We start from the raw sequence: 17,085 nt of genomic DNA, 5'->3' as shown, positions 1-17,085 counted from the left end.
TTAGTATCACCCGCGCTAATATTTCCAAGATGTCCATCTCATCTACTTGAGACGAGGCTCAGGCAATCCTGCAATAAATGCACACACCAGTCCTTTGTCCGGCATTCCTCTGAACAGGACCGCAAGCTTCTTCAGTTCTGCCAGATAAACATCAACCGTTTCCCCGGAATGTAACTTGCGTGCCATAAACTCCTTCCATGCAGCAACTGGATCTCATGCAAATGCTGTGTAGATAGCGTTTTAGATGTAAGTGAAATCTGCCTTCTTTTCGTCCGTTAGCTGCTCGTATACAGCATATGCGCCCCCAGCGAGGCACATTGGGACCACGCATTCCAGACACTTCACACCGCTGAGCTGGAATATCAATTCTGCCTTTTCCACCCATTTCTGTACTGACTGCTCAGCGCTGCTGCCATCAAACAGTGGAATCAGCTTGGGATCAAATCGAAAATAGCTTGTAGAAATGGAACCTTCCTCACTTGTTCCAATGCACTGAGTAACCATCTTGTAACGTCACCTGTTTACCGTCTGTACAGCGAAACTCCTCCACTCCACCAAGCGACCTACTTTTATATTATATTCATCCATGTGACCATTTCTGTTAAATATTGCAGACACCATCTTGGTTTCTCTTTTTCCTGTCCAACGCACATGACAGGCAGACAGGTGGGCGCTTTACAGGTAGGTCGTTTGTATTTTTGTTTCTATTTTCCCCACAATGCCATAGAACAACCAGTTCTCTCTTCAATATCTAGAGGAAGTTACCACACATAACAAGGACTCAAACCTCCTTTTGAGTATTACTATTTTGCTATTTCGAACTACTGTTCTTATGATACACACACACACACACACTATGTATTCGTTTATTTGATTTATTGACTGTGCTTCTCAAAAATAGCCAAATTCCACAGTGATTCCCACGTGCAGCAGCACACTTCTGAAAGAACTGCACTCATTGTCGATGTCACAGTCCCAAATGATTTCTGCCTTAACAGAGCTGAACGGGAAAAGATAACAAAATATCAAGACCTAAAAAATGATCTAAAAACGACATGGTCTCTGAAAGAAATAAACATTATACCGGTTGTGATAGGAGCAACTGGCTTAATAAAAAAAGAATCTTCATAAATACTTAGAAGCAATCCCTGGAAGACCAAGCTGTAATGAAATACAGATAGCAGCCATAAAGGGAACAGTATCTATTCTTAAAAGAGCTCTCGGATATAAATTTAAATCATAACGGAATCAAGTGTTAGCTCCAGGAAGGAGCCTCTTGATCTCTTAAAACTTACTGAAGTAAAATAAAAAAATCAGTAATTTCGAACCTCATACTATTCTTGCAAAATCCTCACTTCATTAATCCTTCATTATGAAAATTCCACATAAAAAAAAAACACTGATGCTAGAATAATTTAAACTAATATTCCTAAGATGTAAATAAATGTTTATTTCATGTGAATACTGTAATTTCGTGTTCTTCATCGAGTGTTATTATTTTCTAGATTTCATTTTTATTTATGTAAGGATGTCGATTGGTGAAACCTTTTTATTAATCTGTGATCCCATTAAATTTACATTTAATGGTCCCACAAATACATTTCTACTCTCGACTTTAATAAAATTGCGACACATGCAACCTTGGTCCTATAAATTGATAAATCCTGATTATAAATTGGTTATCCTATTTGAGCACAATTTCTACATTCTATGAGTGGTGTCTTTTTGGAATAATATTTGTTTTTCAGAAGTTTCATCACAGAATTTTTGGTCATAAATAATGTGTTATAAAAATAAACTTAAACATTTGTATGAAAAAATAATGAAGTTTTGGTTTCGTAATTCACTTGAAGGTAGCTATTTTGTTTTACATTTCTATGACAAAATTATGTGAGAAACATTTGAAAGTTTTTAATTATTTTGATAAAACTTGTGGAGAAAGCTCTGTTTTACAGTTGTTTTAAAAATAGAGCGGAAATTTAAATTCTGTTTTGTTCTATTATTTCTTTTTTTTTTTTTTTTTTTTAAATTGTGCATGCCGCCCCCCCAAAAAAAAATCAAAAGTAATCGAAAGAATAACATTCAACAATCATACTTTTTATATGAAAAAAAAACCCAACAAAATCCTATTAACACAAAACGAAATAATTTAATTTTTAAACAAAAAAATTCAATTTGGTATATCTTTTTAGTATTTTTTGTACACAAGTCCAACTCACTGTTCACGTAGGAAATGTTGAATTTTATAGGTTTTCAGGTATGCTTACAACGAATACCATGTTAAGAACAGCTTTCAGAATAGACACCCATGCCATGTTCTATTACAGCTCTTTTGATTGAAATTAGAACATCAGGCAAGCTGGTATTCAAACTGCTATTATGTCACTACGTATATTTCTTTCAGAGGTAAGACGCAGTTTTGGCATCTCTTTTTTTTTTATCATCCATAGAGTCATTTAGGGCGGTTGGCGCTTTTTCTTCCCTCCAGTGAGATTCTTTACCTAATCAATTAGGTTTCTTTTAATGACGTTATATCGTCCCCTTACATCAGCTAATATTGATAACATTGGATTTTTCTAGTTGGCGGAGATATCTGCCTTCGTTCAACTGGAGCCATAATTAAATGGAACTTTACCAAGAATTTTAAACTCTACTCAGTAGAGATTAAACTAACACTTCTTACGAAGTCAACGATCAGACTCAACAGAGATGCATAAAAATGCAAAGATTTTTGCAACCCTAAAGAAAGGCGACCGGTTTTTTATACCGGCTAAGTTTGCTTTTCATTCATTATCAATTTCTGTCAAATTCTAAATTATGCATGATTAAATTTTTCACAGTTTATTTTGCAAAAATCAATAATTTAATTTGGTTTTGCACTTAGATGACTTATTTTGCAGTGTCAGTATTATTAATTTGATTTGCGCTCAAATAACAATATGTACATTAATTAGTTTTAACTGACCTAAAAAAAAAAAGTGTGACTTTTAAGTGATTTAAATTTCTTCATATTGTAAATTGTAATATGCATAGTTTCGACTAAGTAACAAAATGATAATTCTTCACTTTGAAATTTGCCTATTGATGCCCCCCCCAAAAAAAAGTACTGCAATTAATTCAATTAACATAGATGTTTAAGCTGTATATTGCAAATTAAATTAGTTTTAATGTACCAAAAAATAATCTGACTTTTAAATAACTTTAAAATGCTTAATATTGAAAAGACCAAAATTTAAAAAAAATAACAGGTTTAATAGTAAATTATGCAATATTTGTTTTTTTGTAATCAGATTTCTTTAAAAAGATTAAAAAAAAAAAACGAAATTTTACTTCCTTCGATTATAAAAAATATAAATTCCAAAAAATGACTTACCTATAAAAACTAGTATTCGATGAGTAGTTCAATTGTTCATTGTTAAGAATTTATCCATATTTATACTTATATTCCATGTTTTTTTTAAATAAAATACTTTTTTAAACAAGGATTAAAAACAAACACGAACTCACATTTTTTTAACTGTTCAATTAAAGGGAGACAAGTCTGATTTTATTTGCCTTTATATTCCGGCGCCTTGAAGGGATATAATTTATGTCTTTAATGCGTGCTGTAAGCCAAATTTAGTATTTCGGTCCTCCGTACTTAAACACTGAACATATTCACATATGTTAAACAAAAAAAACAGTTCACCGATTTTTTAATTTTTTTTTTATTCTCTTAATGAAATACATGAGTTTTTGATTAATATACTTTAATACTTCTTTATCAACTGATTTTTTGTTTTTTTTTATATCTAAAGAAAACATTGAATGAAATAGAAAAAATTGTTGTAAGCATCCCATATTTACTTGACATTCTAAGCATAACATAAGCTCCCATTTAAAAAAAAAAATTCAACGTGGTTTAAAAAAAAAAATGTTTTATACTTTGGACTTTACATGTAAATTTCCAAAAAACTATTCTTTTTTGTTTGTTTTAAATTAGAATATTTTATTCATTGATCTTTTATCTTCAATTTGTGATATATAAAACTTTAATACATAAATTAATTATTAAAATTTCAATAGACATTTCAAAATGGGCGGGGGGGGGGGAATCTAAAGAAAAAAAAAACGTTTGTCCAAAATATTATATTTGGTTTATTGGAAAGAGCATAAAATTTCACATTGATGAATCGTCCGATAATATTTGATTTTCTTAAATAAAAAAAAAAACTACTTGATCGATTGATGGCTGATTACACAAAGAATATAATCCCTTAGAAAAATGTTAATATCTCCAAAACTATTAATTTGCGAAGGATACAGTTCTCAGATTCTTTTTCAGCACACCGAAATCTACACGAAAAATATTTTGTTTTCTACTAATTCGAGTTCACGCTTTTTCTAAAATTTTACCCCCCCCCCCCAAAAAAAAACTACTTGAAATTAAGTGAAAGTTTGTTTTTTCAGAGAACTTCATTATGAAGCATAAAATTTCACATTGACCCTGAAAATATCGTAAAAATAGAATCAATAGAAAAATTTTGATAGATTTTTAAAGTTTAAAAATTGAAAAATATTGAGTTCATAAAATTCATTACTGTTTTTTAAAAAATAAAAAAATATATTTCTATTACTTTTAAAACAACTTTAATAGTTTATTTTGGAAGTATAATCCATAAAGAAAATAAACAACCCACTTTTAAAAGAGAAATTACGAGTTTTTTTTATATTTTATTCGCAGTTTCGTGTTAGGGGTGTCAAAAATTCCTACAAAAATTCTGATACACCTACGGATACGTACAATTTAAACTTGTTTCGATATTTTCATTTTTTTAAAAAATGTTTTGATTAAACTATACAACTACCTTTTTGTTTATTAAATTGTTAGGTGAAAGTATAGAATAGAATACACCCGTCAACACTAGCAGACGAAACATTGGGAGTCAAAAGAGTAAGGAGATCCCCGCTATTTTTTAAATCGTATTTCCAAGTTTAATTAAAGTTTTATATGTTTTTTATTTTATTCAATTGTAAGGTTCAAGCACAGAATAGCTACAAAACACTCTCCCCTCCCCACGTTAAGAATGGCTTTTTAAATAATAACGTTATTATTTCAGCACGGATCAATAAGTGCAATAGTACCGTTAAGTTTGTAATCGATGAGGTTCCTTGATGAGATTAACGTGAAAGAAAAAAAGTGGGAACTGTGGAATTTGGGGTGGGTGGGGAATTTCCTAAACTTCCGCCTTTTAATTAAATAACGAACAATAAGCAAAAATTGAAAGGTATTTAGTTCTCGCCTACTGCAAGAACTTAGACACCAGTGTCGAGGAGTGGGATTGAGAAGTCAGCGCGCCAGATCTGCAAAAAGTTCCTTGGCAGCCCTTTTCTCAAAGAAGGCAAGGCCTGAGCGGATGAACAACCTCCTAGAACTGCAGAAAACTTAACTCCAATCGCAAAATCAACAAGGACCGGATCAGGAATGGTCTTAGTCTAATCTCTTGATTTTGGGAGCCGAAAATATGCTCTCTAAAATAAGCAGTCTGTCATGTTTCTGCGGTCTGTCGCCTTTCTTTGGACAAGCACCGAGTTTTTAATTATTGTAGAATTCAGTTCCAGTTGTTTTTTTCTTGAAAAAAAAAAAAAAAAAAAAAAAAAAAAAGAGACTAATTCTTTAAAATTAATAATAAAACTAAATTACCTTTATTGTTCCAACAAAGTATGCCCTTGTTTTTCAAATATTTCATCACAGCCTTTCCTTTCCACACTGGTGATTTATGGACAAAAACGACTTTTTCCGAATATACACGATGACGAGAAAAAAATAAAATTAACGATTCAAGAAGAGTAAGAATGTCTGAGAGATAAAATACTCTCGAAGAAATTGAACCAAAATATCGCGTGTGTTAAGAATATTTATGACTTATAAAATAAATAAATAAACATCGATTAATTAATTACTAATTTGCCTAAATTATTAATTAAAAAGTTAAATGTAAACAATGAATTTAAATTTAAAAATACTATTTAGAAAATGGCAAAAGAAAAGCCCGTCATGCATCTCTGTTTCGCGCCTCCCTCTAAGTAACATTCATTTTTCATTTTGTTTTAAATATAAAATATAAAAAATCTAATGGAATAAATAAAACAAAAATGTAAAAATCGTATTAAATAAATAATTGAATTATGAAATCAAAATACATCATAATGCATTTTGGTTTCTTCAAAAATAAGCCAGCCATGATTAATCCTTTGTTAATAGTTGAAAAGAAAATAGAATTTTCTGACCTTTGAAATTTGAAAAAAATACTTTTGCTTGAAAATTCGGTACTACTACAGTTTAGTCAAGACATTAAAAAAATGAAAATATCGAAAAAGTTTAAATTATATGTATCCGTTATAGAATGAAGTTCTCTGAAAAAAAAAAAAAATTCACTTAATTTCATCAAGTTTTTTTTTTTGTAAAAACAATTTGTTATGATACCGAGCAAAATGTTCGATTTAACTAGTATTAAAGATGGGAAGGGGTGTCAGCGCTTTAACTGGAGTTATCTCCCTTTGTTATTTCTACAATTCAAACAAAAATTTTTTATAAATCCAAAATGGCCGTCTTCTACGCGCTCTCATAAAAACATGTTTTTCCGCTGTAAAAAAACAAAAAACAAAACTACTCGATGAAATTAAGTGAAATTTTTTTCCGGAGAACTTCGTTCTATAACGGATACATACAATTTAAACTTTTTTTTCGATATTTTTAATTTTTTAATGTCTTGACTAAACTGTACAAATACCGAAAATTCTTAGAAAATTCTGATGTTTTAAAAAATTTGAAGTTATTTGCACCCAATAATTTTATAAACAGAAATTAAAACAACATTACCATAACAAAGTTAGTTTCCATTTTATGACAATTTAGTTCGATATTTTTTATTGAAATCGCCCCAGACAAAACATGAAGCCACTTGAACAAAAACAACTGATTATCGCAATTGGCATTGAAAAGACCAAGATTAGAGGTAGGAGGAAAAGTTACTTTTACAGAATACGGCCCATGCTGAAATAATAACGTTATTATTTAGAAACCTATTCTTAACATGGGGAGGGGAGAGCGTGTTATAACTGTTCTGTACTTTCATCTAACAATTCAATAAACAAAAGATACCGTAAAAACTGAATTTAACTTTGTTAATCCTATTTAAAAATAGCACGGTTTGTATTCTATATAAGGAAAACAGTCAGCAGGAAAGGAGTTCCTCAAGTCTGTAGTTATTAGAATGAAGCAACTAGAATAGAAAACTGTATAACGAGGCATCAAAACAGCGAATTGATCGATACCATTATAATAATGAGCCAAACAAGGAAGTAAAGAATATAGCAGACAATTCTGAAGGACATGCCATAATCTCTACTATTATATAAAAGGAACTTTCTGTGTGTATGAGTTCATTCCATATGGATTCCTAAATTTTTGAATTCCACGGAAGTGTAATTTATGTGCCTGGCAGTGTTCTTAGATAAGTTTTGTATGGGAATGTTTTAAAAAAGTATCAATAATCAAAGAAATCCGATGAAAGAAGGAACATGCGATTTTGACTCGAGTTAACGCCTTATACAGCCTAATATCACAAGTGTATTTGAAAAGTTTTATTACCACACAACCAGAAAAGCCCAACATATAAAATTAACAGTAGGTTCTTGATATATCCTGCGGTGGGTGGCCGTAATAAAAGGATATTCAAGAAGGGTATTCCACAAGGAAAATAAATGGATAAAGAGGTTCTGAAGTTAATAAAGAAATAGAGAAGTTTATTGAGAATATTTACAGAGACAGCATATTACGGTTTAAGTGTTCCCGCCCAGGGAAGGCTCTCACAACCGGTGACAACGTTCTTTCGATAAAAAGTTCCGGCGGTGAATTGCTTATCTCGCCATAACACATCCCCCTAAGACAATTTCTCCCAAGAGAATTTGGCTTAATATCGTTTGCTTTTTGGCTTGGGGCTCAGCCCGTTAACTTTTCTTTTCACCCTTGTACTTTTTCTCCTCAATATCGTTTGAGTGGGTGGAGTTGGTGGAGAAGCTCGAACTCTCAAATCTGGAGTAAGGGCTGGGGAATATTAAAAGAATCATACAAAACCTCTAGGGGCAGGTCATTTTCTTCTGCCTGTTTGTAGTCATCAGTGTGTCGAGGTCTTAGCTGATTTATATGCCTGCGACAGTCGAATTTATTACTTCTTACAGAATATAGCATGTGTCCGATTCTTTTCATGATAATCCCCTCCTCCCAAAAATTTTTTCCACTCCTGTAATTCAGGAAGAATATTCTGTCACTAGGTTTGTAAAACCTTGTTGGAAAATTTTCTTTTGTTGTTGTTACTCTGGTTGCACTTGGTAAAATTCTGTCAAATACAGATCTGATTTTCCGTGCAAACATCAGTTCGGCTGGTGACGAACCGGTATCAGTGTTTGGGTTCAGAGTTATCCTGTACACCGATAAAAATCGTTCACGACTCTTCTCGTCAGTGTTCATGCCTTGGTTTTTCTTCAAGGCTCTTTTGAATGTATCGACGAACCTCTCTGCTAGGCCATTTGACATTCGGTGGTAGACTGCCGTTGTTAAATGTTCAATGGCTAGAGCCTTGCAGAATTCTTCAAATTCTTTGCTGGTAAATTGGGTGCCGTTGTCGCTGACAATAGTTTCAGGCACTCCAAAACGACTGAAGAGAACTCTTAGTGCATCTATTGTACTCATCGAAGTAGGGTGTTTGTATTTAAACACTTCTGGCCATTTTGTGAAACTGTTGACGACCACTAAGAAATAATGTCCATTTAAAGGACCTACATAGTCGATATGTAACCGAGTCCATGGTGTATCAGTCTTTGGCCACGGTTGTATCTGCACAGGTGGTGCCTTTGCTGCTCACTGACACCCTTGACACTCTCTTACGAGTTTTTCAATGTCCTGGTCCATCTTAGGCCAATACGTATATCCACGCATTAAAGCTTTCATTCTCGACATGCCTGGATGACCACTATGAAATTCTTTTAAAATTCTTTTCTGAAGCGTAGTCGGTATGACGACTCTCTCTGCGTACATCAAGATTTGAGCACAAATGGAAAATGGTAAAATTTTAAGGTCTTTCTTTGATTTTCCATTTAGTTGCACCAACTTTTTCATTTGTGATAATAATCCTCATACATTGTGAAATTTACTTTATCATAAAAACACAAGAGGGGTGATATAACATATGAGAAACATTTGGAATCAAGTCTCCCTTTTACTGCTATTTCAGGTCATTTGAAACCATAGCAGCAAGTTTTAGTTTCCCCTCCATCAAGTCTAGAGGTTTTGGGGAAATATATCAGTAGAAAAAGTCAAGATATCATAGAATTAAATTTACAATATTTTATTTAAAACAAGAAATATGAAATAAAGGTGAAAGGTTTCTTATTCCATGGAGTTTCAAAGAAAGGCTCTTCTCCTCAGAGGAAAAAAGTTAGCAAAAGGTAAGTGTAGATAGGTATTTATTTTTGTTGGTTAGCTAAATTTTTGAAAATATTTGAGAAAGAAAATTTAAAGAGAAGGATAAATTTATGGAAAGTCCAATATTTATGATTATAAATATCCAGTGATATTCAAAAGTTTGCAATAGGTGGGTCGGTTAGTGAGTCCACAAAGAGTTCCGCAAGACATTCTTTGAATCTCTTTAAAAAATATCCGGATGATATCTGGATAAGATTGTTTTTCTATTAATATATACTTATATATTTATATTTCTGCATTTTTGAATTTGAAAAGTTTTTTTTAATAATCTGTTATCTTTCGAATTTTGCTCCTATTACTCTCTCTCTCTCTCTCATATATATATATATATATATATATATATTAGTCATCCACAGACAGACTGTTTGGCTGTATCACAGATCATCAGTGCAACTAGATCAGCACCTATTCCAAGCCAGGAATCAAACCTAGAACCATCTAGTTGATAGGCAGCAGTTCTACTATCTGACCTATAGGATGTGTTTGTGAGTGTGACCACATTTCTCAACCTATATACTCAACGAATTTTTGATGTACAAACTTGAAACTTGCTATATAGGGTATTCAGACACGTGGAGAAATTTTTAATTAGTTTTTATCTGAAAAAAAAAAAGGGTCACTAAGGGGTAAAAGTTGAAAAACTGGTACATGGAGGTCGCCGGATTTTTATGTTTGTCAACTGTTTCACGACTGTGCATATATGGCCAAGAAACATGAGAGCTTCTTTATGTTAAGAATAAGATTTTTTGAAAACATTTTATAAATGTTGTGGTAAGCTGGTTATCATGCTTGACTAAGTGTCTTTACGTTTTGATTTCTATCTCAGCTTGAGTATTTTTTTTACTTATAAGAAGTGAACAGTTTAGAAAAACATAATACTCGCTTGCACATGCCTCAGTTTCTGTATTAATTAAAATATTCATGTGTATTTTTGGATTGGGCAACGCTGGGCGGTCTGCTAGTATGTATTACTTAGGAAAGCAATTGAATTGTGCCCCCTAAACTGCAGTTTTAGAAAAATGATGATGATATTAAATATATATATATATATATATATATATATATATATATATATTTTTTTTTTACATAGGCATCACCACTTATCAAGACTAAGAAGCCACTCAAGGATAAGGGTTAAAGAGTGTACAGTAGACATTGGACAATATAGTAATCATTAGTAATCAAAATTTGGTAAATTTGATAACTTATATAGAACGGCTCATCAAGAACTTATTTACGTTAGACTTGAACACAACCATATTGTAGTCAGCCGGAAAGCAGGAAAACGGAAGACAATTCCACAAGCGAGCAGTTCTAAGAAAGAAGCTTTGTTCATGGAATCTACGTTTAGGTTTAGGCACAGATAAATATATATAAAACTTACCAACACAAAAGCCAGTTTGAGGTGAGAACATATATCCTCGGAGACATTGGCAGCGACCCCTTTCCCCGCAACGTTCAAAATTCTCTACTTTACAACCAATATGAGTCTGTGTGTCACATGGAATTGGAGCAAATTCTCGATCTGTTCTCGACATTCTTTCTCTTCTAGTTGTTGATGTTGTTGTTGTTGTTAACCAACCAGGTTGAGTTTTGTCTTCCGCAACTGTGCTCATACTTTTCTGGTTATTCTCTTCATTAAGGATGGCTGAATCATTTGTAAAGTTTGTATTTAGGATCAGCAAGTCATGTGACAAGGAAAGTTGGCTTGGTTGGTCAGCATCCTGCCAAGCTGAGTCACCACTGACTGATGTGCTTTCAGAAAAAGCATCTTTATTTGGAAAAGATATTTGAAGTGGATTTTCATTAAAGATGTCTAAGTTTGTCCCATTTTCTTTCAGATTACTGACTGCCAGTGAAGATTTGGGGAGGGTCTCACTTGTGTTACTCGGAATTCTGCCGTCGGCAACTAAATATTAAAGATTAAAAGAAAGAAAAATATTATATTAGTTTCATTAAAAATTAAATTAAATACAGATATAATCACAAAAAGATGTCATTAAAAAAACAATTCTTGAAAATTTTGTGTAGGAAATAGCTGTGAAAATTGATAAATCTATATAAATACAACAGTAGATGCATGTATGTGCATGTAAAAATATTTATCTGATTAATTCAAACTACTGAAATTAACAGGAAATAGTAATCATACACCAACGAGTAAAATCTGGATTGATAAATAAGGTGTACAGATATGTCGGCAAGTTGAAATGCAAAATTTTCATTCCAACTTGGCGACATATTTTCATTAGTCTTACGCATGTGCAAATTCAATCATAGCTAGAATTGGTTTAATTTTAAACCTCCCTTATCTATCAGGTTAGTTCAAACAGTAGGGAATGCGGTTAGGACGCTAAATGCTTGGATTTAGATTCTAGCTGATGGTGCCAAAGTCATTTTTAAAGTCTTTTGAAATCATATATATATATTCTGCATTTTTGGATTTTACCGTCATTGGATACTTTACCATTCACCAGACTATCCATTCACGTGAAATCACTTTTTTCTTCACCCTATTCCCTCTGCTTCACTTTTTGTTATCAAGTAAGATCTATGACTTACTTGTAGTTCCATCAAATATTTTGCAAACAAAATCCGATCCCACATTTTGCTAAATCCTACCCTCTGATGAGAAGGAAAGTATGTCTTCGAAACTCTGCAGATTAAGGACTATCCACTTATTTATGAGTGAAGAAGAAAAAAAGATTGAATGGTGATTGAATAAAATATAAAATAGAAAAGCAAATATCAAAATGACCCAGACAAGATGACGTTAAAAGACGCCAAAAATATAGGGCAAAAAAAAAAAGAAGTCAACTGAAATGTAGAGGTTATTCCTTAAGAAAATATCAGCAGGAGTTTTAAAAGACACTAAGAAAGAAAAGAAATTTTATGGGGAGAGGATGGCTGGTATCTGCAAATTCCGAATAAAGCAAGTAATATGTAAGTAAATGCATATAGTAAAATATAAGTAAATATACATACAGAATGTGTAAGTAGATTGATATATTTGATAGATAGGAATATTTAAACACTAATTGCAGATAAAAAACCGGGCAAACAAAGAAGAAATAAAGAATTCCAATAAAGGATTATTAAGTTATAAAGTATTAAGAAAGTATGTAGAAAAAACGATAATGTTAAAGAAAAATTATATATGTCTGAAAGGTTTAAGTAATAGCTATGTAATTTCAAAATTACCATAATTAAATTTGGACTTACTTAATTTGTTTACAGAAAGAGATCAGTTCGTTTGTTTTAAAAAAAATAATTATTAGATCAGGGTTAAGGTTTCGAATGAAGCAGATTTCATTTTTTTTCCATCATATTTTCCCTTTTGGCAATGGTTTAAACCATTTGTTTGATTAAAAATTCTATAATATACATAAACGCTTACTTTCTTAAGTGGTCTTATGATTTTGACCAGGACTGTATACACACACACACACACACACACACACACACACACACACACACACACACACACTTCAGAATAAATCTACTAGTATGCAAATTTGCTAATATTTTTTCCTCTGAGGAGATGGGTAAACATCGAAAACCTATAGATTAAGAAGATGTACTTATTGAAATATATTCTTTGTCTTGCATATGATAAAAATTCTAGTCTTGAAATTTAAACATTTCACATCATAAAATTTAAATTACTAAAGTATGATATATATATATATATATATATATATATATATATAACACACTATTTCTGTGTTTCTATTTTTCAAACTGCATCTCCTCGAGATGCAGGGTTGTAGAGTGGCACAAGGCAGGTGAAATACATTTTTTTGTGTTGTTTTATATATAGGTGGGTCCTCCGCTTGTTACTTAATATAAGTTCTATGCGATTTCCTCACTGAACCACATCCCTGTTGTGGCATCTACAAACAAACATCAATGACAATTTTATGCTTAGCCTTCCAGCAGTAATTAGCAAATCTGGTTATTCTCTCTTTGATCAGAGCTGAGATATGAGAAAGGTGTTTGTAGAAAAAAATATATACTTTAATGATTAGCAAAATATGCAACCCTTTTTTAGAAGGGAGCCACCGCTTATCCAAAGGCCACACGAGGATAAGGGATAATGAGTGTAAGGTGGTCACTGAGATAATGGTGTAGTGATCGATTGTGGTGGAAATTGGGTAGAATTTGATTATTTAAGAGAGTGAGACATCAAAAACTTGTTTATTTGGACTTGAAGAAGACCATGTTGTAGTCAGCTGGAAAGGAGTTTCACAGATGGGCAGTTCTAGGAAAGAAACTTTGTTCATAGAATTTGCATTCAGATTTAAGCACAAATAGAAAGAAGGACAAATTTCTGGTAGTGATTGTAGCTAGATGAGTGCTTTTGTGAAAGTTTGGAAGGGAAAACCATAGATTGGAGCTCAGACGAGCACTTGCCATGAAAATAATGATAAAGAAGAGATGGTTTGCAACGTGTCTTCTGTTGGACAGAGGCTGCAGGGAGGAGAGAAGGGCATCACTCATCAAACTTCAAAGCTGGTTCTAAAATCTGTTAAAACAGGATAGTCTTTGTAATAATGCCAACATTTTTGCAAGGTTTTAAAATTACGATGGTGACAATTTTTAATCCCTGCGAATACTATGAACATTTTTTTTTTCAATTTATCCTTCACTCTTTAATACTTCTGTACTTATTTCTATATTTTTTATATTGTTAAATGTTGAGACATTATGTTGAACAAAGATGGCGGCAGTAAATCAAATCAGTGAAGAATCAATGTTGTCCCGATCTTGAGTGTTAAGTAATTCCTAGTAACAAAGATGGCAGTGAAGAATCAATACAGTTCCGATCTTCAGTTGTTTCGTGACAGAGGGGACGGCAAACTGATTGAAGCCAAAATTCGACATTTTTTATAATAACTTTTGAAGCTTCTGTGGTTATAAAAACAATCGTCAAAATCATTAGAGTCATACCCCCATTACGAGTCAAAAACATTTAAACATATATTAATAAATATTATATATCCGTCCTGTCACACAAAAGTTAGTGAGTAAAAAATGTGTCTTTTAGTCTCCAAACGAAACCATTTCAAGTGGTGAAGGAAGTTATAAATCAAGTTATGACAACCCTTGCTGTCTGTGTATCGAAGCCACTGACACGTATGTAGCAGCAAAGCATGACACATACAAATGACCAAGCTGTGGCGCAAGAGGAAGGAAAAATAATAAAGAGGATAAAAAGCATGTGGTGGAGAGAGACTTAACCACATGGCAGCATGACAGGACTTATAAGCACATGTCTGTGTGATAAGAACTTTTAAACAAGATGCAGGACTTGTTAGTCCTCTGAACTTTTAACAAAATTGTCAGATGACCATGTGCCGTGGGGCGAGTTTCAGACGTAGCAACTGGTCGTAGTTATGGATCGGGAAACTGTTTATTGGCGCAGAGAAGGAAAAAGTAAGGATATGGCTATATTGTCGCTGGCTTGGAAAATATGTGTTAGTGGTGTGGTGATGAAACGACCGTGAATAAATGCCTTTTCTTTCAACTGAAAAAACTCATGTCGAATTTCTTTCCTTTGTTTCTTTGTGAGATTTTCAACGTTGACATTACACATAGTTTGTTTGAAACTGTTAGAAAGGCTAACGTGAATTTAGAAAGCTGTACAATGTTATATCTAAAATGAATTCAGAAATAAATCCTTAACTTTAAATACAAATCAACAGTAAATGTGTTTTTTTATTTGTTTGGGTTATAAGAAATAATTTTTATATGAAAAGTAAAATTACTGCCATAATTTTATGACATTATATGAATACTAGCAGACTACCCGACTTTGCCTGATCGTAATATACACTTAAATATTTAATTAATGCAAATTACGTATTTATAATTATAGAGACTATTCTCTATCGATTATTATATTAAACCTAATATATAGTAGTAAGATCAATATATATATATATATATATATATATATATATATATATATATATATATATATGAGCAAATGTACCCTGTGTTGCCCGGCATTAAACATAATGTTAAATTCTTTTAGAAAATGAACTAAAAAAAACAAAAAAACAGACGAAACTGAGACATGTTCATGCAAGTATTGTTTTATCTAGACAGTTCACTTCTTGTAAGTAAAAATACTCGAGCTGAGATCGAAACCCAAACCTAAAGACAGTGAATCAAATACGATAACCATTAGCCAGCTTGACACTATATTTAAAAAGTGTTTGCAAACAAACTTATACTTAACATAAGGAAGCCGTCATGTTTCATGACCGCGCATGTGCAGTTGTCAAAAAGTTAAAAACAGATAAAAATCCAATCACCACCACATACCAATTTTTCTATTTTAACCCCTTAGCACCCCTTCTTTTCCGAAGGAAAACCCGATTAAAAAGTTTTCCACATGTCTGTAATTTTTTCAAGTCTGTAAATAAAAAAATCGTTGAGTATATAGGTTAAGAAATATCCTCACACACACACATACACACACTTTTATAGATAGATAGATTAGTGAGAACACTTGCGGAACATTTTTATTTTGTTATTAACACGGAGGTGTACACCAGTTTCCCAATAAACTTCGACTTTTTCTCAGTTTGATTTAGAATCAAGTAATGAAAGTCCCTTTTGTTATGTTCTAGTCTAAACTTTTGTTTTTTTCATAAAAAAACCACCAATCTTTTAATTAAAAAACATAAAAAGAAAAATTGTTAATTACGTTTCAAAACACGATGTGTCAGCTTCTAGAAAAAGTTACAATGATCTCTCAACAATTGTCCTTAATACGACCAATCTAATGAAGAAAATATAGTTTGTTTCTTAGTATCCGTGCAAGGAACGGGTTAGACGAGTAATTTTGTGACCGTGCTAGTCATCATTGTAGACGTAGTGAAGATGGTTCGATTAAAAAATCCGGAATTCAGTTTGCAATGTTTATTTGCACGTGAAGGTCACTGTCAACCGATTTCTATGACAAAAGACATTATGTCAAATGGCGGGCAAATTAAAGATGGAGAACTGACGGAAGGATTTTAATGATTGTCGTCCCAAAAACTGGCCTGTACCACAGGCATGGCGGAATGATAAATAAAAAGGTGATTTTTTTTTTTAATTGGAGGCAAGACAGGAAAAATGAATACTATGATTGTGAAGGGGAAAGAAAATTATATGTCGGGTGGAGGAATAGGAAATCAGTATGATATGGAAAGAATAAGAAAGAGAATGATAATGGGACTCTAGAGAAAAAAGTTGGAACAAAAGGAGATAATGTAGATTCAAAGGTTGGAGAGAGAAGGAGATAACAAGGATTAAGAGGAAAGTGGATAGAAAAATAATGGGGATCAAGAGAAAGAATGGGAAGAAAAATAACCGATATCCAAAGAAAAAGGGATATATATATATATATATATATATATATATATATATATATATATATATATATATATAGAGAGAGAGAGAGAGAGAGAGAGAGAGAGAGAGAGAACAAGGATCCAAAAGGAAAAGTGGAAAGATAGAAAGAAAGAGAGAAAGAACGAGACAGACAAACAGACACACACACACAG

At 32.3% G+C, this 17,085-nt stretch overlaps 1 protein-coding gene across 1 annotated transcript in view; it reads right to left on the bottom strand.

Moving 5' to 3' along the window:
* The window catches only part of LOC145252652 (uncharacterized), a 91,633-nt gene that overhangs the window by 66,726 nt on the left and 7,822 nt on the right, over positions 1–17,085 (bottom strand). The window contains exon 2 of the mRNA XM_080112401.1: positions 10,911–11,435. Within this exon, the coding sequence (XP_079968527.1) occupies positions 10,911–11,435 (525 nt within the window). The remainder of the gene's footprint in view (positions 1–10,910; positions 11,436–17,085) is intronic.

This window comes from Euprymna scolopes, chromosome 3, assembly GCF_053919585.1.
Source record: "Euprymna scolopes isolate OS-2025 chromosome 3, ASM5391958v1, whole genome shotgun sequence".
Taxonomy (NCBI): domain Eukaryota; kingdom Metazoa; phylum Mollusca; class Cephalopoda; order Sepiida; family Sepiolidae; genus Euprymna; species Euprymna scolopes.
The sequence above is the reverse complement of the archived record's forward strand: the minus strand, read 5'-3'. Positions and strand labels throughout refer to the sequence as shown.